This window comes from Psammomys obesus, unplaced genomic scaffold, assembly GCF_907164565.1.
Source record: "Psammomys obesus unplaced genomic scaffold, mPsaObe1.curated_primary_1811, whole genome shotgun sequence".
Classification (NCBI taxonomy): Eukaryota; Metazoa; Chordata; class Mammalia; order Rodentia; family Muridae; genus Psammomys; species Psammomys obesus.
In genome coordinates, this window is record NW_026596040.1 from 26,011,179 (window position 1) to 26,035,805 (window position 24,627).

A 24,627-nucleotide genomic window follows, 5' to 3' on the forward strand; every position below is an offset into this window, starting at 1 on the left:
AGAGAATAAAGGCCTTTTCCTCACAGGCCTGACGACCTGAGTGCGTTCGGATCGAACATGCTTGTAAGTGTCTCTGAAGAACGTTTAGACTTACACTTCAGAAACAGCCAGCTGCTTGCTTCCCCGCAAAGGGCCATCACTATCACACATGCAAAATGTTTTTAAGATGCAGTCGATTGAGTTGTTTTGAAGGATGAGTTCTTAACTCGGGTCGTAACTTAAAAACCTCATGTGACAAAACAAATAAGCAGGGTGTGGCCGCACCATGGTCTTCAAGTCCAGGCTCATTTGGGAGGTCAGCTCCTGCTGTTCATGTGGATTCTTAGAGGTGGGTTGTTGGGGAAGGGGGCTGCAATATGAGGTCATTTGTCAGAATGAAACAGAGAGCCGCAGAAAGTAAGTCACGCAGCTCAGGAGGCCTCCCCTTGGGATGTCAGCCTTGAGTGTGTGCTGTTGGTAGCCCTCACTCAGCTGCTGGTGACCCAGCTTAGCTGCTTTGTCACTGCTGGCTAGACCCAGGAGGGACCTGCTGACAGACTGCATGTGTGAGCTTGATTGTCGCTTCCTTCCAGAGGACTGGTTTGTCACAGACTGAGTTTGTCACTGAGGGACGTGGATTTCTCTTCTCTCTTAAATACTGAAGCGCAGCTTGAGGGATGGACGTCTCTCCCTCCTCACCGCATCCACACACCTGTGGGTTGAGCCGACCCAGACCAAAACTGTTGAGGAAAATGTTAGGCCTGTGCTGAGCCTGAGCAGTGGTTTGTCCTCATCTTCCTTCCTAGGCAGTGCAGTAAAGTTGTTTGTACACTGTTCTCACTGTGTGAGGCATTGTACATCACCTAACGGGGATTTAAACCATGCAGGAAGTTGTGTGTGTGTCCTATACAAACAAACAACACCATTCTGCATTAGGGACTGAGCGTGTAGGATTTCGAAATGAATCTGTGGGGATAGAGAGGGCTGTGCAGCCCATCCCCCGGGGTGCAGTGGGATGGCTGTGTAAAGGTGTGTCTGAAAGATGCTCTAACCCTTGTACAACTCCAGTTCAAAAATCACTGAAGCTGCTTTTGTGGGCTTAGGGTGAGACTGAAGTGTGGCGGAGCCCAGAAAGCGATGGAAGAGTTCCCGTATTTGGTAGCTCTGTGTCCTTGTTTGACGATGAGGTGTTAGAGTGTTGCCCACAGTGAGGCTTAGACTGTTGGAGGACTACTTCTGAACACCCCTTCCACCCCTTCTCTTCTCATACCCCTCCACCCACCCACCTTTCAGGGACGTGTCCTCCGAGTCAGACAATAACATCCGGCAGATCAACCAGGAGGCTGCACACCGGCGCTTCCGCTCCCGCAGGCACATCAGTGAAGATTTGGAGCCCGAGGCCTCCGAAGGCGGTGGAGAGGGCCCTGAGGTATGATGGCCAGAGATGTTGTTGAGCTGAAGTAGCTCCGTCTTCCCAGGATGCCCTGGGGTGATTCTGTATCCTGTTTTTTCCTCCCAGTGAATGGGTATTGAATGTGAAGATGGTGGCCTCATAACTAATTGATTCACATCTGAGTATTAATTAACCTAGAAAATTGCTTGGGAACCCATGTTTTGTCATGTCCAGCGACTTGTAGAACTATAACCCGAGGAACATTATTTCTGCTTTGAAAATCTTACGTGTTTTCGCTGAGTGATTGGTTTTCCCCAGGATATAACCACTCTCATGAAGCAACACTAACGTTGTCTTTTTTGAGGAATTCAGTGCACTCTGTCACTTTTTGAGAGTCGTGGGCAGGTTTCTAATGAACTGCGTGACATCTTAGGAGGGGTTACCAACCAAAAAGTGTACAAGTCTGAGTTAATAGGAATATTCATAACTATCTTTTATAAATACCTAACCGTGCATACTGAGAAAGGAGATGAATTAAGCAACGAAGCAGAGGTAACCTCAACTTGATGACTCTGACCTTCAGTTTGACTTGTGTTAGGAAGGCCATTCACAAAATGTTGCAGTGACCGGTATTAGAACAGCCAAGTTAGTGGTTCCAGAGTAGACTCACTGAGTGTTCTTCAAGAGCAGCTACATGAAAATTCCTTGTAAATTCTTGAGGTGTTTCTACTCCATTTGTAACAGAGGCTGGCAAAAAGCCGCCCCAGGCAGAGTGTGTATCCACAGGAGTAAAATTGTGGCCACCGGGCCCGCCTCCTTCTTCATGCTGTGGCCACACCGGCCTCCTTCTTCACACTGTGGCCATGCCCCTCAGTTGACTGCTTGTGTCAACAAGTTGCTCTCAGTGAAGTTTCCCAGTCTGTTAGTTGGGACCGTGCCTATCCTCAGGATTCTGTACCTCAGGCTAAGTAGGTGCTAGTTACAGTTACCCTGGTGGTTGTGGAAGTTGTGTGTTTTATTGCGGGGAAGACAGGTAAAATCCCCAGTTCCTAGTACTCACCCTAGTGTCTGATTCCTCCAAAGCCTTGGGAGACCATTTCCGAGGAAGTGAACATGGCAGGGGACTCTCTCAGCCTGGCCCTGCCCCCACCTCCTGCCTCCCCAGTGTCTCGGACCAGCCCCCAGGAGCTGTCTGAAGAACTGAGCAGAAGGTTGCAGATCACTCCAGACTCCAATGGGGAACAGTTCAGCTCTCTGATTGTAAGTCACGGTCCTATTAAACAAGCTGAGTAGTGGTCAGTCCTTCCTTGTTGCCTCAGGAGACTCTTGGTGCAGATAATAGCTAAGGGCTGTGGTTCTCAATTTGCAGGTTGCCCTCCACTTGGGGGTGAAGCCACCCTTTCACAGGGGTCACATACCAGAAATCCCGCATCTCAGATATTTACATTAGGATTTAGAATAGCAGCAAAATAGTCCAGTTATGAAGTAGCGGTGAAATAATTTTTATGTTTGGGGGTCACCACAATCTGAGGGACTTTATAAAAGGTCTCTAACAATAGGAAGATTGAAAGCCACTGGCCAAGGGTCTTCTCCTCCCAGTCAGCCCAGGTTCCCCAGAGTAACTCTTCCGTAGGGGAGGCAGGCCTGTATGAAGGTTAGCCCTGGCAGGTAAACATTTTTTTTTTGTTTTAGAAAGAAGTGGCATATCACCAGCTCTTTCTTGTCTGTAAAAATTTCAAAGGATTAAGATTCTATGATTTTTTTTTTTAATTCCTAGCTTTAAACTTGTAGGATTTCTTTCCCATCCAAAAGGCTCATGAGAATAGTATGTTCCTCATAAAGGTGGTTTTCCTGTTGAGAATCGGGAGCCGTAGAGCCTTCCAACCAATCTTCTAAACTCACACCCTACTCACCTTTCCATTACATAAGTGATTGTCCCTGGCAAAGCTTGATGATGAGGTAGAGGATACCCAGACACCCAGTATGTGAGCTCTGAAGAGAAAAAGTATGAAACCATGGCTCTGACATCAAGACTCTTAACCTGGGTTCTCGAGAAATGCTTTCCAGAAGTGTCAGATAAGTGAGAAGGAATGAAGTCAGACACAAGGAGCTTGGCATTTGACATTGCAAAACTACAGGGGAAACCCACAGAACATTCTCGTATGTGTACAGAATTAGGACCAAGTGCACACACCGTGTTCTCAGGCCATCCAGTACATCTCAAAGATGTACTAGAGTAAGTGAGGGTTGTCACTGTGTTGGAAATGGCGCTCTCATATGATAATCGTTATTATGGGCATGCCGAGTGTAAATGATAGGAGGGCTACATAGAATATTAAAAAGCCACTAAGTACAAAATTATTAGTCCTTCGATGGTGGCGTTCTTCTTTTAAAAGAAACTATTGGCCCCTGTTGCATGGGTTACAGTGATTACTTCATAATGTACTTTCACATTAAAATTCTATGAATGTTTTTCAAAAAGAGAAATACCACTGAGATGAAAATTTAGTACTAAGTGGATAGAAAAGAGGTTGCCTATATGAGGTATTTGAATTGGTAAAACTGTTGCTATGGAAACAGCATAAGCCACAAAACCATGTATTTAAAATGTATCAACGAAAGACTTGCAGGAATTACAGCAGCTGTATACCATTTCTATAAACCATGCGAGAAAAAATTCCTAGTTTTCTTTGTTGATATAAATTAGCATTTGTCACGATTAGAGTAGGGAGCTCTTGTATTTAGTACTTCCAGAAGCGTGGCATTTCCTTAAGACCCAAGTGTGATAGCAAATCCTTAGGGTACACCTTCCCCCGCCCAATGTTGATGCTCAAGGCCATTCTGTATTCAAGGGCAACAGGTGAATTTTTTATTCATAAATGACTCCTTCACACTGCCCAGAGCTTTGCCTGACCTTGTTAGAAGTCACGCGTGCCACAAGCTGTACCCTGGATAAGCATGCTAGCAAGGAACCTTCTGCCTGTGGCCTTCTAGGATCTTTGCTCAGATCTATGAGGGAGGCTTTCTCGAACCTCATAGAATTCAGGCAAGTTAGAGGAACATCACGTGCGGCACACAGCGGTGACTTTGGGTTTGCCCCACTCCCCTGCTCCTCATGGAGTTTCACTGGGAAGCTAAATACAAACCCCTAACCCCTCACAGGGAGGAGGGGTGCTATTCTCCCACTGTGTACAGATGGTCATGCAGTTCAGCTAGCTCTGGGTGACCAGTGCTAGTAGCTGGTAAAGAGCCAAGTGTCACCTTTTCTTCCTCACACTTGAGAATTTGCCCAGAGCTCGCATCCCAGGGAGTGTACAAGATCGCTGCCCTCTTGTTACTCTTCAGTGTTGTGGCGGCCTGTCTCTTTTCCCTTTCAATAGTCTTGGCCTCCTTGTTGTTGTTATTATTATTATCATTATTATTATTATTATTACTAATCCTGGTCTGCTGGAAAACGTTGAGAATTGAAGCAGAGCTCTGTAAGGAGTGCTGCCATTGCTCTGAGAAAGGTAGTGTTTGATACCTCCTGACATCACAGAGCAGTGCACGCAGAATAGTCTTTCTCACAGCGCTCATCTTTCCCTCCCCTGCAGCAGAGAGAGCCCTCGTCCAGACTCCGGTCCTGCAGTGTCACCGACACCGTTGCTGAGCAGGCTCATCTACCACCGGTAACAAACACTCAGTTCCAGTCCTCAGCCAGTTTTTGTTTTGTTTTTTTATTATTTTTGGTTTTTGGCTTTGATTTAAAATCTTCAGGGCTGCTGAAAGAGTTTTTCCTGTGTACACCCATTCACCACATAAGCAGGACATGTGAAATTTTCCGAGTGAATCTTGACTTTCCAACTCAGAATCCTAACTGCCAGCCGAGCTCCCAAAATGCTAAAAACTTGCATAAAAACGCATACTCAAGGGTATGCATTTCTGACGAGTCTATATGACTGAAACTATGTGGCTTATTCAGAAGCTGTGGTCCAGGTAGCTTAACCTGTAAATTGATCAGGAAGAACTCTTCCAGTGAGACAGGTTTTTTGTTTTGTTTTGTTTTGTTTTTTTGTTTTTCTCCTCTACCTGTGGCCAAAACTCGCAGCTCCACAGAGCAACTGTGCTAACTGAAAAGGCAGCTCCGAGAATGAAGAATCAGCTGCCATTTGCTCCCTCTGTCCTACAGCTGTGATAAGTCTGAGCGCACATGGGCTTGGCAGAAGGGTTTTTGGTATTCAATATATGCTAAAGTGATTATCAAATTGGAGGGCACATGAGCTTTGCCTCGCAAGAAATAATTTACTTAAATTTGTTTCTTCTTTGGGAGGTGAAAATATTCTGTGGTTTTAAGTGTTGCGTTTGACTTTGGCCTTTTATTTGTTTGATTTTTGTGGGGTTATAGCCCAGGCCAACTTGGAACTCTGATTATATGCTCCAGGCTAGCCTCAACCTTAGAACAGTCTCCTACTTCTCCCTCTTGAGTGCTGAGGTTGCAGGCATGAGCCACCAAACCCATGACTTTTAATTGCTGCAAATCCTCTTTTATGACTTCATTCATTGTGGATAAACTTGAAGACAGGCAACAGGTTTTAAATTTTTTTTTTTAAACCGTCCCTCTTGTATACTTTTTACCTGACTTCAAAGGACGTTTTTGCTTAGGTTTTGCTATTTTTTAGTTACAACACGAAGTGATATATACCAGCCAAAATAATAAATTCGGTTGGAGAGTCCACCGTATAGGCTGGCTTCGTAATAAGCTGAGATGGATTCAGCACAGACCTCCCAAAGCAGAACAGTAGACTATGATGAACTGGTGGGGACCCTTCTCAACCTAATGATTTTGTAGAAATTGCTCTCCTTCTCCTCTTCAAAATCAGTGTCAGTTTTATTTGCCACAGAGCTTCTTTGCCTGGAAACTGACTCTCCCTTTGTTCTTATGATGCTGTGCAGTCACTGACCACCAGTGGCCTCTTTGAGGTTTGCAGATGTAAGAATCTGCTCAATTTTGCACTGTGGAGTACAAAACATCGTACTTGAAGTCACTGTTAGTCACCCCTATCAAGGATGCAGCCTGAGCTTCTTTGGGGTGTGACATAATGGTCCAGAGAAGGCCCATGCTGTGCTCTCTCTTGGCTGCTGGTCACTGATGTGTGCTCAGCTTCATTTGGACAAGGCGGGTATTGGGGACACTGATCTCACGTCACCTGCCACAGCATCACCACAGCAGTGATTCCTGATTCGCTAAGCAATGGACGGCCCCCCCAATACATGTTACTGACTGCACATTATCATTTAACAGCCCAGCACCCCAAGTAGGCGAGCACGTTCGTCAACTGTCACGGGTGGTGAGGAATCAACGGTAATGACACAAGTTATCGAAGGCGAATGGTGAAAGTCTGTGGGGGTAGTTTATTATTTGGGTTATGATGAACATGCTCCCTCCCGTGTTCAAATAATGTCAGCTTCAGTGCGATACAGAGACACGTGTGTTTCTTACCTTAAACATCTCATTTTGGGTTCTTCAAAGGTACTGGGTAAAATGGAGCCATTTTTAATCCTGTGTAATTCGCTTAGAAGTGCTATCAAGCCGGGTTAAGTGCTTGATCCAGGCACTTCCAATATAGTGTTGTCAGCGCCTTTGCTCCTGGTGAGTGAGCTTTCTCTTCCTGTTGAACACTTGGTTAAGCTAGAGAAGGCATAGGACTCACTCAGGCCTGTGCATTTGGGTCCAGGTCTGAGAGATGCTCTGTACTCCTCTCTATTTCCCACACATTTTTGTTGAAACAGGGGAACAGATTTTCTGTATCTCCGATGAAAGTATCTACTATTGTTGTTATTATCTTCTTGTTTTGATTAATAGTATTCACGCTTATTTATAACTTATATTTGACTAGTTGCTTTCGGTGTGTTCTACTTGATCCTTGAAGTCTGGCCAGCCCGTATTTGATGTTTCTAGCTTAGATGACTATTTTAAGAACTTTATTGTTTCACCTTTGTTGCACATGCCCTAGTGGCTGCCTATTATTTGTGAATAACTTTAACCTGATTTCCTGAAGGATGTTTAGCACTCAGTATTCCACAAAGGAAACTCAAATTGGCAGTCAGTGAGCACAGCATAAGGTTGCTAAGCCACTCCTGCTTACTGGAGCACCAGGCTCCATCTCCAGCAAAATTCAAAGAAGTGTGCATGAGCTAGTTGACCTCCGACTGTGTGTTGGCAATTTCTCTGAGAGTAGTGGAGCGAGCTACAAAGCAGACCATTCCCGTGGGATGGTTTTGTCTGGTTATCCACATAAGCGTCCTCTTGAGGTCTCATCTGCTGTTACATATACTTGGATTTGCAACCTGCTTACAGCTTCGGAGTGTCACGATGGCAAGTGATGGGAAATGACAGAGCAAACTAAACTGCTACAGTAGCAGACTCCACGTGGCTCTGGGACGGCCCTTTTCATCCCTTTTTCTTGCGTGTGTGTGTGCTCCTCCCTCAGTACTTTCTCAGTACCTACACAAGTTTGGAAGGGCCAAGTCCATTTCCTGCCCATCCTCTCTATTTGCCGTTGTGTCTCCCAACATAGCTTTTCCCTCTGAGCTCCTCTTTGGTGCATATGCCGGGCAGAAATTTCCTATAAAGTGTCACCTCGCTCTTCCCTGTACCCTCGCAAGCACGCGTGTGCTGCAGTTACACACGCGGGAGCCGCCTTGTTTCATTAAGAGGGGAAGCAGCATGGTGTCGTGTACGTCGTACGTCACGCCCAGACAGCTGTTCTGAACTTGGGTTGATCTTTCTCAGCTCTGTTAATAATCAGCAGCCAGTGGGGGGATGCAGCACCACTCGTACACATTTCCCTCACTGACTGGCTTTCCCACACGGTCCACCGTGCTGCGGTAACCATCCCCTCTGGGTAGCAATCCTCCCTGATAAAGCGCTGACCTTTTGATTTATGGCAGAAGCCTGGACACCAGTGTCACTTTCTTACAGGCTGTCCCAGGGCTCTCCCTCTCAGATAGGAAGAGCTCGAGAGCAATGTCCTTTGATCTTCCCTGATGATTTCTAAAAATATCCTGGGATACCACCATGGCAGGGTCTGGGTGAGTCACGGAGTCTGTGATGGTCGGTGTCAAAGGACAGTCAGACTTTCTCAGTTTCAGCATGACCTGGTTCTAGGTAGTGGAACACAGCCCCCATGAAGCTGTAGTGAATGCCCATCTGAAATCATAAGAGTCTGCAGTAGATTTTATTGTGGATGAAAACTGAAACGCTGAGTTCAACTTGTGTTTGGACTGCCTAACTTGTTTCTGGAGATAGTCTGACGCATACTGTCATTCACATACAGTAATAAAACTCTAATCGTTTAGCCCGAGCTTGGGCCTCTTCCACAGAGCTGTCATTGCTGGTCATGTGTTCTGGATGGGCATGTTTCAGTAATAAACGGAGTCATCAGCACAGGCTCTACATGCTCATTTCGAGAGGACGCTGTCAAGAAACATTTTAATAACAGGGACTCACATAGATGCAGCTAAATTACCACTTGCCCATCCCAGTCCCAGCAGAAAAGAGGACGATCATTTTAGACACGTTCAGTATTCTCTCTTGTTCCTATCCTCCTCTGTGTAACTAGTCCTGCTAACTGCAGATTGCAAGCAATTCCTGCAGCTGACAGTTTAGTTCTGAGATCATGACACATCTAACTCATTACATTTGTCAGTGGCTTCGAAAGTATCTGTTCCAGGAAGGTCATCACTGTTTGTTTGTTAAAGTCTTACTGTTTCTAGAACTGAGTTTTCTGAGAACATACGAAACTGCCAATCCTTAAAACATAACTCATCAAGAAAGGAGAAAAGAAACAAGTGCCATTTAATATTCCATGTAAGTTAAAGCCATTTTGGTCATAGAAGCCATAGTAAGTCAACATGTATTGATTATTTGTTTAAGTGACAGTTGATCAGACCAGGCTCCTGGCCAGTGTAGATGAAAACGCTTGAAGGGAGGTAGGGTTTTGTTGGTGGTGTCCTCCATTTAGGCTGAGGACCACTTGGTCTGTCTTTAAGGCTCATAAAAGCCTTGCCTCTCTCAGTTGGTCTTAGTTGGTCTCGCTCCTGGATTCAGGATGCTGCATGGTTAGTTGTTCTTGGACTTCCTTTATCCTTTAGGACTTACCTAGAAAAAGCTCAAGGAACTGGCTGCTGCATTTTTAGCAGGATGGTTCCGCACACATACGTTCTCCTTGCCTGATAAACACAGTTTAGAAATAACCGCTGAGTCAGCTGCTCCCCGGTCACTTTTCAGGTTAATTTTTTTGGACTGTGCTGTTGGGCGTGGGACGCAGATGGAGGGGGCTTCTTCAGTCACAGTCCTTAGTAAATGCAATGTACATGTTCTTTCTTCCCCTAACTCAAGGCCCCAGGGCCACTGAGGTGGACTCTGTGGCTGTGACCGTCATCACCAGACTAGTTAGCAAGCAGGGAAGCTAGGGCAGGACAGAAAGAAGGTGGGGTAAGAGAAAAGTCACATGATCAGCCTAATCCCAAGAAAGCAGCACTGGCTGAGGGACTTGAGGACCCCGCTGGGGAAGGGCTCCTATTGTTAAGCCTTCCAGAAGTCTTGATGGCCCTGGTAGGTACTGTCTTTCTGAGCATCTCCCCTACAGCATTGCTTCTCCAGCACAAACGGATGCAGGCATTCCTAGGCTAGTTCTATCCCTGGGCATATCCCTTTGCTGCCAGTCATTCAGCTGTCCTGTATATTCAAGTACCTGTTCACCCAGACGACGTTTCTCTGGCTGCTTCTTACATAAGCCAGAGTCACAGTAATTCGTTATATTCAGAGATGGAATTCATGCTGGGTATGATGACTCGCGCCTTTGATCCCAGCACTGTGGAGGTAGAGGCAGGCTTTCTATGAGCTCGAGGTTTACATGTGAGTTCTAGGCCAGCCAAGGCTACATCCTGAAACCCTGTGTCAAATAAAAATAAAAATAAAAGATGTAATCTGTGCTATCCAATTATAGTCCAAACAAGACATCACAGACCGTCAGAGGGAAGTAATCAGACCACTGTAAACACAGCGTGTAATATGGGGCTCTGTGGAATCCTTCCCCAGGGACCTCCCGGGCTGGGGAGCATAAACATGATAGGGCTCCTGGACATTATGTCCCCAGACCAGAGTGCAAGTCAGAGGAGAGCCTCTGGGTCGCATCTTGCTCTGAAATTTTGTGTGCCCAGGGCCTCAGGAAGAACTATGTGCTCCCTCCAGTGGCCTGAGCACTGGGCAGCTTGAAGTTCCCTTTTGAGCTGTGTGGTTTAGCGGCCAGACCAGGTTATGCTCCATTCTCTTCATCTACAGACCCTTTGTATTTAACACCTCAGAGTCTAAGAGACGATTCTGTCAAAATGTGGGTCCCTTCTATCTCACGGGAGACTTGAAACTCTCAGAGTCAGTCTGTTTCCCAATACCAGATACTCTTCGTTTGTGGGTTGTGGGTTTTGTTTTGGTTCTGTCTGGGGTTTGTTCTTTTTTTTTTTTTTTTTTTTTTTTTTGTGGGTGTGTTTTCCCCCTGTACAAACAGCATTAACTTGTCTTGCCCAGAGAAATATGATTTCTAGTCTACGTAACTTTATTAAACTGATCAGAGAACAAATTCTAGTTTTTAAATAATAATAATTTCTTGCACAGCCATCAGTGGCCTATGTACATACCACGCCGGGCCTACCTTCAGGCTGGGAAGAAAGAAAAGACGCTAAGGGGCGCACATACTATGTCAATCATAACAATCGAACCACCACTTGGACTCGACCAATAATGCAGGTATGAAGATCACCGAGCATCCCAGGCTGGAGGGCCTTAGCAGCTGAGAGGCAGTCACAGCATCCTGCCCCGGAGTTCATGGCCCGCGTTTAAGGCAGACTCTCCCCAAAGACTTGCGTTACTCTCAGTAGAATATTTGCCTGAGGAGGACTTTGGTCCTTGGATACACATAACTTTCAGAAAGTGAGCTTATGGCAGTGGGTAGCCCCTTCCCCTTTCCCACATCCCTCTTTTTCCCCAAGGCTAGTTTTTACATTGGCCGGTGATTCATGGTGATGTCTCTTGAATGTGTCTCCCCATCTTTGCCCCCCCCATTATTAGGTTTAATTATTTCCTCCATGCTTTAGATAGGCCAGACCTCTTATGGCTGTGTGTGTTGCTGTTGGGGCTCGGGCCAACAGCAACACACAAGGACACCCTCAAACAAAGCTAACTTGTTTTTGCCTCCAAAATAGCTTGCAGAAGATGGTGCCTCCGGATCAGCCACAAACAGTAACAACCACCTAGCCGAGCCTCAGATCCGCCGGCCTCGTAGCCTCAGCTCGCCAACAGTAACTCTCTCTGCCCCACTGGAGGTGAGAAGGCTACCTCGCCTAACCAGGGTCATCTCTGTCCTGTGGCTACTCTTCACTCTCTCTTCTCTCTAAACCGGACTTTGCTTCTCAGGCAGCTCCACACTGAGCAGTCGTGCGCTGGCGGTGAAGGCTGCTCCGTGCAGACTGCCCATGGGCTTCTGTGTCTTGCCCAGCTAACATTCTGGACTCTGTCACAGTCTTCATTCTCATTTGGCTGGCGCCATGCGTGGTGACTGGCGCTCTCTCTGTTGAACTTGTGCCGTCCCTGTTGTGTTTGCTCCTTCTTGCCTGCTACCTCATCAGCACTCGTAATTCCTCTGAACAGCAACGCTTCCGTTGAGTTTTATAACATGGTTGTTGCTTTGTTCATATTTTCTTTGACGTAGGGTCTTCCATCATGTGGGTACATGCTTCGGATGTGTATTTTCATCTCTTAAGTCACATTGCTGGACATCTGCTTGTGCGCTCTACTCTTTGTGCTTTAGTGGCAGCCCTGAACATCACAAATGGCAGACACTTAGAAAAGCCAGAGAATAAATGAGTAAATTAAAGTGCCCTGAGGCAAGCTCCTACACAGCGGGAGTAGGTGACAGCACTTCTAGACTGTTGGGGATGTGGGCTAACAACTATCACTCCTGGTGGCTGCCTCCACCGACGGGGGAGGGGGTCTCCTCCGGGGCTCTCAAACCCGGCAGTGTGTTCCTAAGACTGTGGGCTCTTTGAGAGCAAGGACTCACCTTGCTCTGAAGTCTGCACCCATAACATGGTAATTTTTGGCAGGCATGATTGCGGAGAATTGTGGCTATTCATCCTTGGTATTGTTGCGTATCTAACCAATAGAAAGGCATATGGTTAGGGTTGGTTTGAAAGTAGGTGTCGAAATGGGGGTTTGAGGGAGTCTCTCCCACGTCAGTCTCTGAGGAAAAGCTCTCTGCGGTACCAGCTGCACTGTGACATGTTGGCTTGGCCCATGGCAAAGAGTTCTAACACTCGTTATTGTTCCTAGGGTGCCAAGGACTCACCCATACGCCGTGCTGTGAAAGATACCCTATCCAACCCACAGTCCCCTCAGCCATCACCTTACAACTCCCCCAAACCACAACACAAAGTCACACAGAGCTTCCTGCCGCCAGGCTGGGAGATGCGGATAGCGCCAAACGGCCGACCCTTCTTCATTGACCATAACACAAAGACTACAACATGGGTAAGGCTGCTGCTTTTATTTGGCACCGTTTTCACCGTGAGCTCCGGTTAACTCTTCTCCTTTCTGACTCAAACCAATCCGTGCGGTCCCTGTAGAGGAGTTTCATCAGCAACTCTGAAGCAAGTGTCCTGAGGAGCAGGTGGGCTTCCCAGATGCTCAGGCCCAGCTGCTGGCCACTGGGGTGCTGTACCAGCCTGGCACTTCTGGAAAGCTCTGGCGTTAGTAATTTGTCCCAGCTGGGGGGAAGGGTAGCGCTCACATTGCTAGCCTTTTGACGTTACTGTAGCACATCTCATGCTCTTCATAACTGTATTAGGAATGGTAGTGTTTAAAACTAATGTTTTCCCTGTCTCTCTTTGCCATACACCCCTTTTGTAAGAAGAGCCTCTTTCGCTCTAGTGGTCATTTCATATAGCATTTTCTATGACTGTGCTGCATTTTCTTTCCATCCTTTGTGGATTAAAAGATCACCCGAATGAACTGGTTAAGACCTGACTGTTCTTCCCAGTGAGCGTTTTGACACAACTGATTTTCTTGCCATGGTGATCTTTCTCAAGTCACGCGTGTGAAAGAGCCCGTGTGTTGCGCTGAGGAGAGATGAGATGAAGCCAAGGTCAATGAGCATCTGTGTGTCCCTCTGTCAGCTCTCCGCTTCTTCAGCCTAGCCAGAGCTAGCTTTCTCAAGGCAGCATAGAGCACTCCTAAACGTCAGTGTTCCTCTGTTGCCCGGCCCCTAGCCCCGTAATTCCCCTGAATTTGCATCTCTTGTTGGTTTTGATGCAACAGGAACTTCATTTTTCTGCCTGCCCTATCTGATTGGGTAGAACAAACTCAAGGATTAATGTTGCAACATTTGTGCTTCTTGCTCAGAACTGATAGGAGTTTTTCCCCAGATCACGTGCACTTCCAATTCCTGTTTCTAGTTGTGATGGAACAGCAGTATTATGTTAAGGAAAAGGCTTCAACCAAGGTGACCTTGGCTATCATTTACACCCAGGCTGTGGTGTAATGTTAATTCAATCCCTTGAGAATTGGTCTAGAGGGCAGTGTGCTCCCTGAAGGCCTGAGGTGCAGTGTGTCTTAACGAGGGCATTCTTGGCAGCTGGGGCAGGCCTGTGCCTTCCTCTGTGGGATGTGGAAAGCTAATGGCTGCCATCACCCTTCCCATATACCGATGATCAGAAATGCATTTCCAGACACCCCGCAGTGAGAACCAAACCATTCTCGGGGCTCTACCCTGTTTTGCAGAAAAGGAATTTACTTACCTGCCAAGGGCCTTACCATGGAGATCTGATGACATCCACTTGGTAAACTGATAACTACTTCTGAAGCATAGAATGACATGGAGGTTTGTTTGACTCACCTTGGAGTGGGAAGATAGTATTACAGGCTTGTGGGCCAGCTAAAAAGAGAGCAGCTTTTTAGCAAATAGAACCATAGAGATCGGTTTGGGGTCTTTTTATTTACATTTTATTTTTATTTTTTTGTCATTGACACAGAACCTCAGCTGTCCTTCTGGTGTTCCCATTTTTCCATAGCGCTGCTGGGATTGCAAACCCTTAGCCAGAAACTGGAGATCCAGAGACAAGGGATAAATATCATAAAAGTCAGAGGATTAGTGAATGGAGCCACTGTGGCTTGCCAACATAAGCTATGATTTTAGTAATGTGAACTAGCTTAGTAATCAAATCCCCTAACCTTTTCACAGCCTTTCACGCCCCAACTGCAGTGTAACTGCAGCTGGGCAGGTTTGATTTTAAATAGCACCGGCTTTATTTATTGCCGGCACAGATGCCAATGAAACCTGCTTCTGATCACCAGTTGTCTCTTTTTACTCAGATTCTTGCTTTTGACCGATTCACTCACTTGAACATTTAATTTATTAAAACACGTCATGGCTGCTGCCACTGAAAACTCCTGAGCAACCACTGGAAGCCCCTCAAGTTGCCTCCCTTCCTGAGCCAGGCAGATGTGCCGATAGGCTGTGTTATCTCATCCAGACAAAGACACCGTACAGCATTCTCATTGGGAAAAATAGATTCAGAATTGCATGTCTGCCTGGACAGAGGGTGGAAAAGGCAGAAAGTGAAGACATTTTCTGAATTCGGGCATGACTGTCATCAGCATTATGGGGCTCAATGGCAAGGCAGCGCACGCTTCATAGATTTGAGAGTTTGAACAGAAGAAAGGAAAACAGCTGGCAGGGCAACCTGGGAACAGTGAAAATACCACTGCCCCTTTCACCCTGTATCGTTGGTTCTTGAACTTCACTGGAAGCATGAGAAGGCTCAGGCTAGCATCCCTTCATATACACCAGGAGAATGAAAAGTCAGTTAGAACCATATCTACAATGCACAGTCTTTATTCACACAGGTGATAACTGGAATTAGATCTGACCACATTTTTAAAAAAACAATAATAATGGATGGCTTTGGCCTCACCAGCAGCAATGCATGCTGGGACTCACTAAGAGACCTCAGCTTTCTTCCTTCCCTCTTGTTAAGGGAGCAGCCGAAAGCATGTGTGTTGCCATACGGACGCCTTCCACAGGGAAAGGCATCGGCCTGTTTCTACAGCCACAAACTTTAGGCCTTAAGTTAAATTAAAATACCCGAGTTGATGAGAACAAGAGTGACTGTAACCTAGGTGTGACTGGTGAGAAGAAAGGGGAAAAGCACATTTAGGATTTTCTTTAACCAATTGGTATTGCTGTTTTATGTATTTTTTAAAAATCAAGAAGGCTTTCTTTTACGTATAAACACACACACCCACCCACAGAGGAAGTCGAGAAACAGCCAGGTGTGGTTTTATCTACTTGATCGGTTGATGTTTTTAGCATTGAAGACCTCGTTAGTATTCCATCTTATCATTATTGCAATATTGTCCTCAAGTGCTATCAGACCTTACCTGCCATGTCTGTCACTTCTGCTTCAGCTACAGAGATGCCTACCCCTTGGTCTGTCCCATGAACTGCTGGCAGCTGCAGCCACTTTTTTTTGGCTACTGCTACTACAATAAAATATGAGTCTTGGCCTACCCATGCTCTGAAGTGTGGTTTCCATACAAAGCCACTTTAGCAGAACTGCAAAGCTGAGCTTATTTAACCCTCTGGTCCCTTTCCACTCCCCCAGGACCTGGTACTTTTTATTAATCTTAATCTCTTTCTTTTTTCTTCTCTGCATCACCTATCTGTGGCCAGTGGAGCCAGCTGTCTTGCACAGTTGCCTTCACTCCATGTCTGGCCCTTCCTGTCTGAGCACCCAGGATCCCCACCTCCTAATAAACATCCTGGGCTTTCTGTAAATCTGGCTTAGCCATGGGCAGCCTGGGGTTTCAAGGGTCCCTGGCAACTGCTGTGTAAATACTAAGTGGGTAGCTTTGGTGGAGTTCATTTAAGTCTCTCTCCAGTTAACCCCCTCCAAGTGATACCCTGGTCATCAGTTTCTTGGCCTCTCTAAGTCCTAAAGTTGGCATAACTCCATGTGCTGCAAGAGTGCTACAGAATGCTGGAAATGCTACATCTGGGCCTCTTGAAAGATGCATTAGCTTCAGGGTCAACATTCAGCACAAAGCACTATGATGATTTATGTCTTCAATTAAAATCTGCTCTCTCTTACAGCAAACAGGGCCACTTGTACTGTTTGTGCTCCTATTTATTCTTGCCATTTCCAAAAACCTCTCACTTTGTTATAATCCAGTGCTCCTGGCTTTCACTGTTGATCTGTAGCAGTCAGCCTTTGGGTAATTTGGCAGCAGTGCAGCATTTTCCTTTGATGAAATGGAGCTAGTGTCAGATGTCTCAACGGTTTGCTTTTACCTGCCTGGATGGTGTTATTGTTCCAGTTGACTGGATATCATTCTGAGTTTTATTTGTTTTCTAATCTTTTGAGTTTAAAAGCTTTGGATTCTCTTAAGTCCCATCACATTCTAATTGGCCCTACATGAGGGCAAGTCAGTTTGGGAATCTGGGTCTCTGATACTGTTTTCCTCATCTAAAGAAACAGAGACATATAATCATCATCATCATCATCATCATCATCAGAGATAAGGGATGTTGCAAGATCAGATGTCTAATTATTCTTTGCAAATGATAAAACATAACCAAAGATTCCAGAGTATTTATTTCTCTTTCCTTGATTTTTCTCCAGCCTCTAGGCAGCATATTTTTTAAGAGTCATGTTAAGACATGAATAAGAACCTAACCATCAGAACTCAGTCAGTAGTCTCATTCAAGTTGCCTGCTGCCACATGTATGATTTCATATGATAAAGCAGGTTGACTCTGGAATAGCATATTTTCAGATTCAGGCAGATTCAGAAGGAGTTGGGGACACCCAAGTACTAAGAAATGCTGTTCTCAAAGGGTCATCATTTAGAGGCTGTGACCACTCACCCTTCCCCTTCTCTGGAGGACAGGCATGCATCCTCCATTCTGTCTGGTTGCCTTTCCCCCTTCACCTTCTCTAAGTCTTGGAGAGGCAGTTAACCTCTCGTTGAAGTGTTTGTTCTGCTTTCTCGAGATATGGTAGGCAGGCTTCCTCTACCAAAGAAACATGAAGGAAGGGAAGGTGCCAATGAGTACACACAGGGAGACCCTCTTAACAGCTGCCATGTTTTTCCTGCAGGAAGACCCACGGCTGAAATTTCCAGTACATATGCGGTCAAAAGCATCTTTAAACCCTAATGACCTGGGTCCACTTCCTGTGAGTATACCACAGAAACATGAAATGGTCCAGAAATGTTCTTATCATCTCAGTGTTCATGGAGAGGCCTGCAGATCTCCCCAAGGCTCTCTGGGTCCATTGGTCAGTGTTCCTTCCTTAGAAGGGCCAGATGTTTGGGCACTTTGAAAGGTACATTACAGTATATGCAATACCAGTACATGTAAAAGAAGACTTTTAATTATTAGCTATTAGTGGAAGTTAGTTTTGATCTAGGGCATGTACAAGAGGCATATACTGCAGGTGCCAATTTAAGCAGCATGCATTTATTTTGTAACTTAGCAACTACTGAGCTCTGGCCATACTGCTAAGTCATAAGGACAAAAGCCATGAATATACTAAGGAAAGAAAATAATCACAGAAACTTTTTCTATGTCACTTAACCTGTAGATTCTTTTAAGTGATTTTCCCCCTTTGTTGTAGACTCATTATAAACCTGTGGTGGTGTGGTTTTGATTTTTGTTTTGTTTTGTAATTTCGTTCCTCTCTGGGAGCATGGTATAATTTGGTCTGTACTCAGTTTGGGATGAAAATTTTACCGTCTGCCTTCTTCAACAGCCCAGCCATCATAAAAAAAAAAAAAAAAAAAAAAAAAAAGACTGGAGATATGGAGACAGGGTTGGCTTTGGTTTGGTTTTGTTTTAGTTTGGGGTTCTAGTATTACTATTTTATTTCTTTTTAGACAGCCAAGGCCAGCCTAGAACTCAAAACCTCCTGCTCTTACTTCCCAGGCGCTCGGATAGCAGAGATGCACCACTATGCCCAACCTCTAACAAACTGTTTTTAAATGGGAATTGTTATTATTTTACAAGGATGAGAGCCTTCTTAACATATTAAAAAAAAAAAATCTCTGGGGAGATGGCCTGGTGTAAAAGAGTGCTTGCTGAACATATATTGGGATCCTAGTTGGAATTCCTGGAACCCACATGAAACACTAGACCTGGGCCATGAACACCCATAGCCCCTGGTACTACAGCATGGGGAAGCCTGGAGGATATCTGGAGCTTGCTGGCTAGACTAGCTCCAAGCACAGTAAGACATCGTCTCAAAGGAACAGGGCATGCAGCGTCCTCCTCAGACTTCCACACACGTGGGGCATGTATACTTGCACATACGAAACACATACACATGGCATCCTTCCTTGCCCTCCCACCAAAAAAGAGAAAATCTATTGTCTGAATCTTTTGTATTTCTGAGTCAGGTGAGGCATGCCGAGCGAATCTTAAAAAGCACCCAGTTGTTGGGGCTGTGACTCAGCAGGTAAAGCCCTGGCTGTCAAAGTGTGAAGACTGGGGTTCAGCTCCCCAGCTCCCACATGGAAGCCCCATGGGTGGTGTGACATCCTTCATGTAAGCTCTATGGGGGAGGGGGCGTGGAGGCAGAAAGGCAGTCCCCAGAATAAGCTGGCTAGCAGGCCAGCCAAAAAGACAAGCGCCAGGCTCTCCAAGGGGCCCTTCCTTGTTAGGCTAGAGAACAAACAAGGATGACACCAGACATCCACCTCAGGCCTCAGGACCCATTCCCGCCCTTGTGCACACGTGCCTGCGGATACATGTACACCCACACAGTTAAGCAGAGGGAGGAACTCTGGGTTACTCTGCCACTGTGTGCTACACAGTTATAAGCCCCTATTCCTTCCCTGAAGTATGCAGTAGGTATTTTAACCAAATGAACTCCTCATGCTGAAATCTTTTAAAAATACTACTTAGATTTTTTTTTATGTGTATTATAGTTTTGCCTGACTTGTGTGTATACACACTCTATGTCCCCCGGGTGCCCCCAAAAGTCACGCCCACAAAAGACACTGTCAGGTTTCCTGGAACTGGAGTCCGTGGATGGTTTTGAGACATAGTGGGTGCTGGGAAACAAACCCAGGTCCTCCTCGAGAACAGCAGGTGCTCTTTGCTCAAGCCATCTCTCTAGCCCTCACACTGACCCCTTGAACAGTTTCTGGTCCTTCATACAGTAAAAGCTTGGGAGACGTTGGCCGCTATGCGACTTGTTAGCTGTGCCCCTGCGTTAGCGTCACTTGGAATATTCTCAGTGTGAAGATGTCCCTAGCAGAGGAGATTCAAGAAGGTTCCTGGAGTTTTCAGTGTCCCCTGGGATTTGGGAACTGCTGACTGATGCTTGTGTTCTCTCCCCCTCCTCCTCCTGGATGCCAGCCCGGTTGGGAAGAGAGGATCCACTTGGATGGCCGCACATTTTACATCGACCACAGTAAGTAGACGCCACTGGGCCCACAAGTGTGACAGGGTGCAGGAAGGGGAGGGTGACACAACTGTGATGGTGAAGCTATGTCGTTTTACTCCCTGTCCAGGCAGCCAGGTGTTATGTGGAGAGAATGACACCAGAGAATCAGTGCCCTTATACGGTACTGTGCCTTCACCCCGAGTTTGCTTCAAAGTAGCCCATCAGGCTTTCACCCAATTTGATCTTGTGACCTATTAACTTTTTTATAATTTAAAAAAAAAAACTTTTTTGTTGTTGACAGTCCCTTGATATTTGCGCTTTTAATAAATGCACTCTGGAAATAGAAAATAAGATTAGAAGTAATGATTTAGTTTAAAATAAATAAATCTTCTCAAGCAGTGTTTTCAGCTATGTATGCTTTCAAAACACTGGCTTTAGAGATGCCCGTTCTGACCTTATTTTCTATCATGGCATGTTCCCTTGCACCCAGCACACTAATGATGTATGTAGCTGTTTCCCTGAAACCTTAGTCCATTTGCTGAAGATACCTGCTTTAGCACCCAAGAATATATGCGTGGTTTCTCATTTCATCTGGAAGTTAAACTAATATGTCTTTTCTTTTAGCCAGGGAGTTGGTTCTGGAGGGCTGGGGGAGATTTTGGATTTTGTATTTGTTTTTAGATGGTTTGTTCTTCATGAAATTATATTCATGAAGGACTAAAACTTTCCAAAGAAAGAAAGAAAAAAGGAAAACCTAAAAGAAGGCTCCAGATAAAGTTCAAATCTGTGTGCAGTTGGTAGTATTTTGTTCTTTCTCTTCACTTAGTTCACTTAGCAGGAAGTGAGCTCCAGGCTTCGGGTTTTGATAACCAAACAAAGTGTATTGATGAGCCTTTTGCTGGGAAGCCTGTCCCCGGGCAGTGCTACCCAGGCCGATGCCCATGGGGTGGGAGGGTCCACTCCTCTGAGTGTCGCTAGGAAACCTCATATACTCCAAGAACCTGTCTTCAGACATGAAGGTTGGTGGGCTTGAAGTCAGTGAGAACACCCAGCCAAAACCCAGAAGGTTTAGGGGACAGTGCCACCCTTGGAACAAAATCAGATTATTTCAAGATATGCAAACTTTGATTTTGTGCTTGATTAGAAAAAATACTGAGTTATGTACTTTCCAGCACTGTCCTGTGAGCATACAGCACAGAGTCAGCGCGAACGCTTCCGTGTATGTGCACGCGCTGCTTTCCCCTGAAATACTGTTTTATTCTAAATTCTGAGAGCCTCCTAAAATGGGAAAGAGGTTACCTTTGTAGCGCTACTGAAAACAGTTCTCCATAATTTACCAGTCTTTGCCCTGTGGACAACCATAAAGGGTTACATATGCCAGTGAAAGCTCTTCTGCCTCTCCCTCCAAGTCTAGTGTGTGAAGTAATAATCCCTGTCTCTTTCAAAGACTTTGTTTTGGGTACTCCCCAAAACAGCTTTACTCACCTGGTGGATAGGTTTAGGAGTTTCCTTATCTTCTGAGTGAAGTCTCTTTCCGTACAGCTGTCTAGCAAAATCCACCATCGCCCTTTGCTGCCATCATGCACACCAGCCTTCACCCCAAGTATCGTTGGTATGGCCTACGTTACCAGTGGTTGACTTGAGAGGCAGGCTTTCAAAAGCACCAGACGCTGGAGTTTGGGCCTTGATTCATTTGATGGATAATTATTGATGAGCTCCTTCTATGTGGTGTTCGAGAAATATCTAGAATGAAATCTCTAGTGCTCTTGGGGAAATTTTTTTTTTAACAGACCAGTTGCACCCAGAAGTACCACAGAATTGGCCAGTAGTATCCCAGATACAAAAGTTACAAGAGAAATTCCATGAAATTTTGTGTTCCTCCACCCTGCCCACAATAACCAAATCTGGGAGCAGAGGCTAAAGTGGCTGGGCTTCTCGCCCCTTTGCTTCCCTCTTGTCATTTGATTTGAAATGTAGTATCTCGGAGGTTAAAAAGCATGTTGAGATCTGAAGCTCTTTTTAAAACTCTGTCTACCCGTCCGCCACTCATCCACCTGTTTGTACACCTCACAGCAGATTCCTTCTGTAGCGCCAGGAAAACGTGTGTGGTTCCAAGCGCTCAAACTGTTTGGGAAAGACTATTTTTTTTCTCACTGTTGGCTTCATTCAGTCATTACAAAGACAACACCTGAAGCTCCTGTCAGGTGCTGGGGCATGGTCATCAGTGGAGAGGAGTTATGGGATCAGATAGCTACCTACAAACCCTATCCTCAAGGGTCTAGTAGTGAGATGTGTCTTCCATACTATGCTGGAAGGTGAACCTGTTTGCTGTTGGCTGAAGATGGCTTTGTGGGATCTGTCCCCTTTAGGACAGATTTTGAGCAGGATTCACTCTGAAGGACATGGTGGAAATCAGTGTTAGGACAAACCAGATATGGCCAGCAGATCCCATACTGGAAGTGGAGACTGCCTCATGGGCTCTGCCCCTCAAAACCCTAAAGCCTTGGTCACGCTTTGTTTGTATGTGTAAAGACATTTACAGGAGCGTGACTGGTCATACTGTACCCATCATCAAGGGAAAGCAGCCCTGGCTGGCATGCAAAGGAGGCTGGCATGGTACCCAATCCAACGTGACAGGTATCTGAGAGTATGAGGACTTGGATGCACTTTGCAGACAGTAGGAGCTTCCGAGGTCTTTCCCAGGGTCCAAGGACAGCGGTCAGATGTATTCCTGAGAATAAACTCTGGGCAGACCTGTGGAGGAAATCTTGAATGGAAGCTAATCTGGACCATAGAATAGTCCAAGAAACAGACCTGTGCCCCACCCAGCCAGAAGAGAAGTGATGGCGCTTTGATGATTACCAAGGACAGGCAAGGACATGGTCAGGTTTTGGATTTTGGTAGTCCGTGGGTTATGATACTGCTTTTGTTAGTCAGACTTCAGTCATTGTGATAGATACCTGGCACAAGCAGCTTAAAGGAGGAAGACTTTTTTTTTTTTTTTTTTTTTTGTGGCTCACAGGTTCAGAGGTCTAGCTAGTCCTTTACTCCATTGCTTCTGGACCATCATGGTGGTCGACAACTATGCCAGAGACTATTCATCATAGCAGACAGGAAGAGAGTGACAGGATGTCTAGGCTGATGGCCGCTCTCGTTTCTCCCCCTTTTAATCCATCCTCACGCCCAGCATGTAGGATAGAGCTGCCCATGTTCTGGCAGTTTTCCCCTCCCCCTCCCCCCCCCCCCCCCCCCCCCCCCCCGTCTCCCCAATTAATCCTCTCTGGAAAAGCCCCCACAGACACACCCAGAGGTTTGCTTCACTGATCTCAGTTCAATCAAATCAGCCATTGGGATTAATCCTCAGGCTGCTGACTGGAGTGTCAGGTGACACCTGTCGGGTGGCTGATCACCTGCTCAGGGCTCTCAGGGAACCCCAGTGCAGGTGTCAGGTGGACTCTGATATTCAGGTCTGGTGAGAAGATTTGAAAGTCCGGTGTTGGGAGAGGTTGGGTTTACTTTGATCACAAACACCCAGTCAGCAGTCAGCGGTTATTACCCAAACTGCTATAGAAAGGCACGGTTCCGTCCAGCTGTGTCCCACCGAGTTCTGTGACTGTTATCTTGTTTTATTATTTTTCCACCTCATTACCAGCGTTGGCTTTCTGAAGTCTTCTCTTTTTAGCAGGTAGGCAACCTGAAATACCACCTGCATCTGCCAGTGTTCCCTGAGGCAGTTGAGCTTTTCAGTCATACACTTTTTCTGCCAAACCAAAATGAAATAAGCATCGTAGACGCGTAGTCTTAGGGTTTCGTTTTTCTCTTAAATGTGCACCATGAGTGTGTTTTCATTACCCAGAGTAACGGGTTCCATCATGGCATTTCCATACATGTCTTCTTGTCTGCTTTAATCGTAATCGGCCTAGAGCATCTTTGTAACACCTCTGTTTTCATGAAGTTAATAACATCAGAGTTTAAAAAAGTAACTGAGGTGCTTGTTAGAGTTGACTCTCTGAGTTGATATCAGCTCACTAGCAGGCTGAAAATGAACACAGTGATTTTTCAAGAAATACCCCCCTCCTCCCTCCTTTTTTTTTTTTTCCTTCAAAAATAGAAGTAACCTGTCATACCCCAACCTGCCCTTTCCACACCCTTGTCTTCCTAGTCCCCCAGACATACCTCCACCGGATGCCGCATGCATGCGCAGGCCGTCCTGAAGCACTCTTAGTCACGCGCAGATGAAACCCTACAGGACCACCTGGGCCAGTGACGGCATACCTGGTGTTAAGCAGTTTTGTTCTCGCTGTCTCTTTTGGAAGAAAGGAAACTGGGCCTGCCCAGCCAGCAGGCTGCCAGGAACCTTTCTCTGAAATCTTGCTCCGCTCTAATTCATGTGTGAGTGTGTGCACGTGCGTGTGTGTGTGTGTGTGTGTGTGTGTGTGTGTGTGTGTGTGCGTGTGTGTCTCCACCTTTGCTCTCTACTTGAAAGCAGTTTTTCTACACCATAAGCAAATTTTAAGAAGTAGTCTACATTTTTTTTAAAAGTGTATGTGTTAGCTTTCGAGGGAACGGAATCGTCCTATGCCTTTTGAAAACCAAGATCGAGTTATAAATCCTTGTGAATAAAGGGGTTTATAATTACAGACTTACTAGGTTGCTCGTCCAGACTTGCACAGGGATGGTTTTACTTTTGTTGTGCATTTTTTATTATTGTTTTTAACTAATCAAATATATGTTTGCCATGTACAGCAGTTACCTTCTAACCCCAAATACTAAATT

General features: G+C 45.8%; 1 protein-coding gene across 7 annotated transcripts in view; it reads left to right on the plus strand.

Annotated features, from left to right (window-relative positions):
* Positions 1–24,627, plus strand: part of Nedd4l (NEDD4 like E3 ubiquitin protein ligase) — a 313,579-nt gene that overhangs the window by 258,973 nt on the left and 29,979 nt on the right. For 5 of the 7 annotated variants that reach the window (XM_055622704.1, XM_055622710.1, XM_055622709.1 and 2 more), the window contains 9 exons: positions 1,273–1,408; positions 2,456–2,632; positions 4,966–5,040; positions 6,654–6,713; positions 11,028–11,159; positions 11,615–11,734; positions 12,741–12,938; positions 17,563–17,640; positions 19,824–19,878. In XM_055622704.1, the coding sequence (XP_055478679.1) occupies positions 1,273–1,408; positions 2,456–2,632; positions 4,966–5,040; positions 6,654–6,713; positions 11,028–11,159; positions 11,615–11,734; positions 12,741–12,938; positions 17,563–17,640; positions 19,824–19,878 (1,031 nt within the window). The remainder of the gene's footprint in view (positions 1–1,272; positions 1,409–2,455; positions 2,633–4,965; positions 5,041–6,653; positions 6,714–11,027; positions 11,160–11,614; positions 11,735–12,740; positions 12,939–17,562; positions 17,641–19,823; positions 19,879–24,627) is intronic. The other 2 variants (XM_055622705.1, XM_055622707.1) reach the window with 2 other exon arrangements.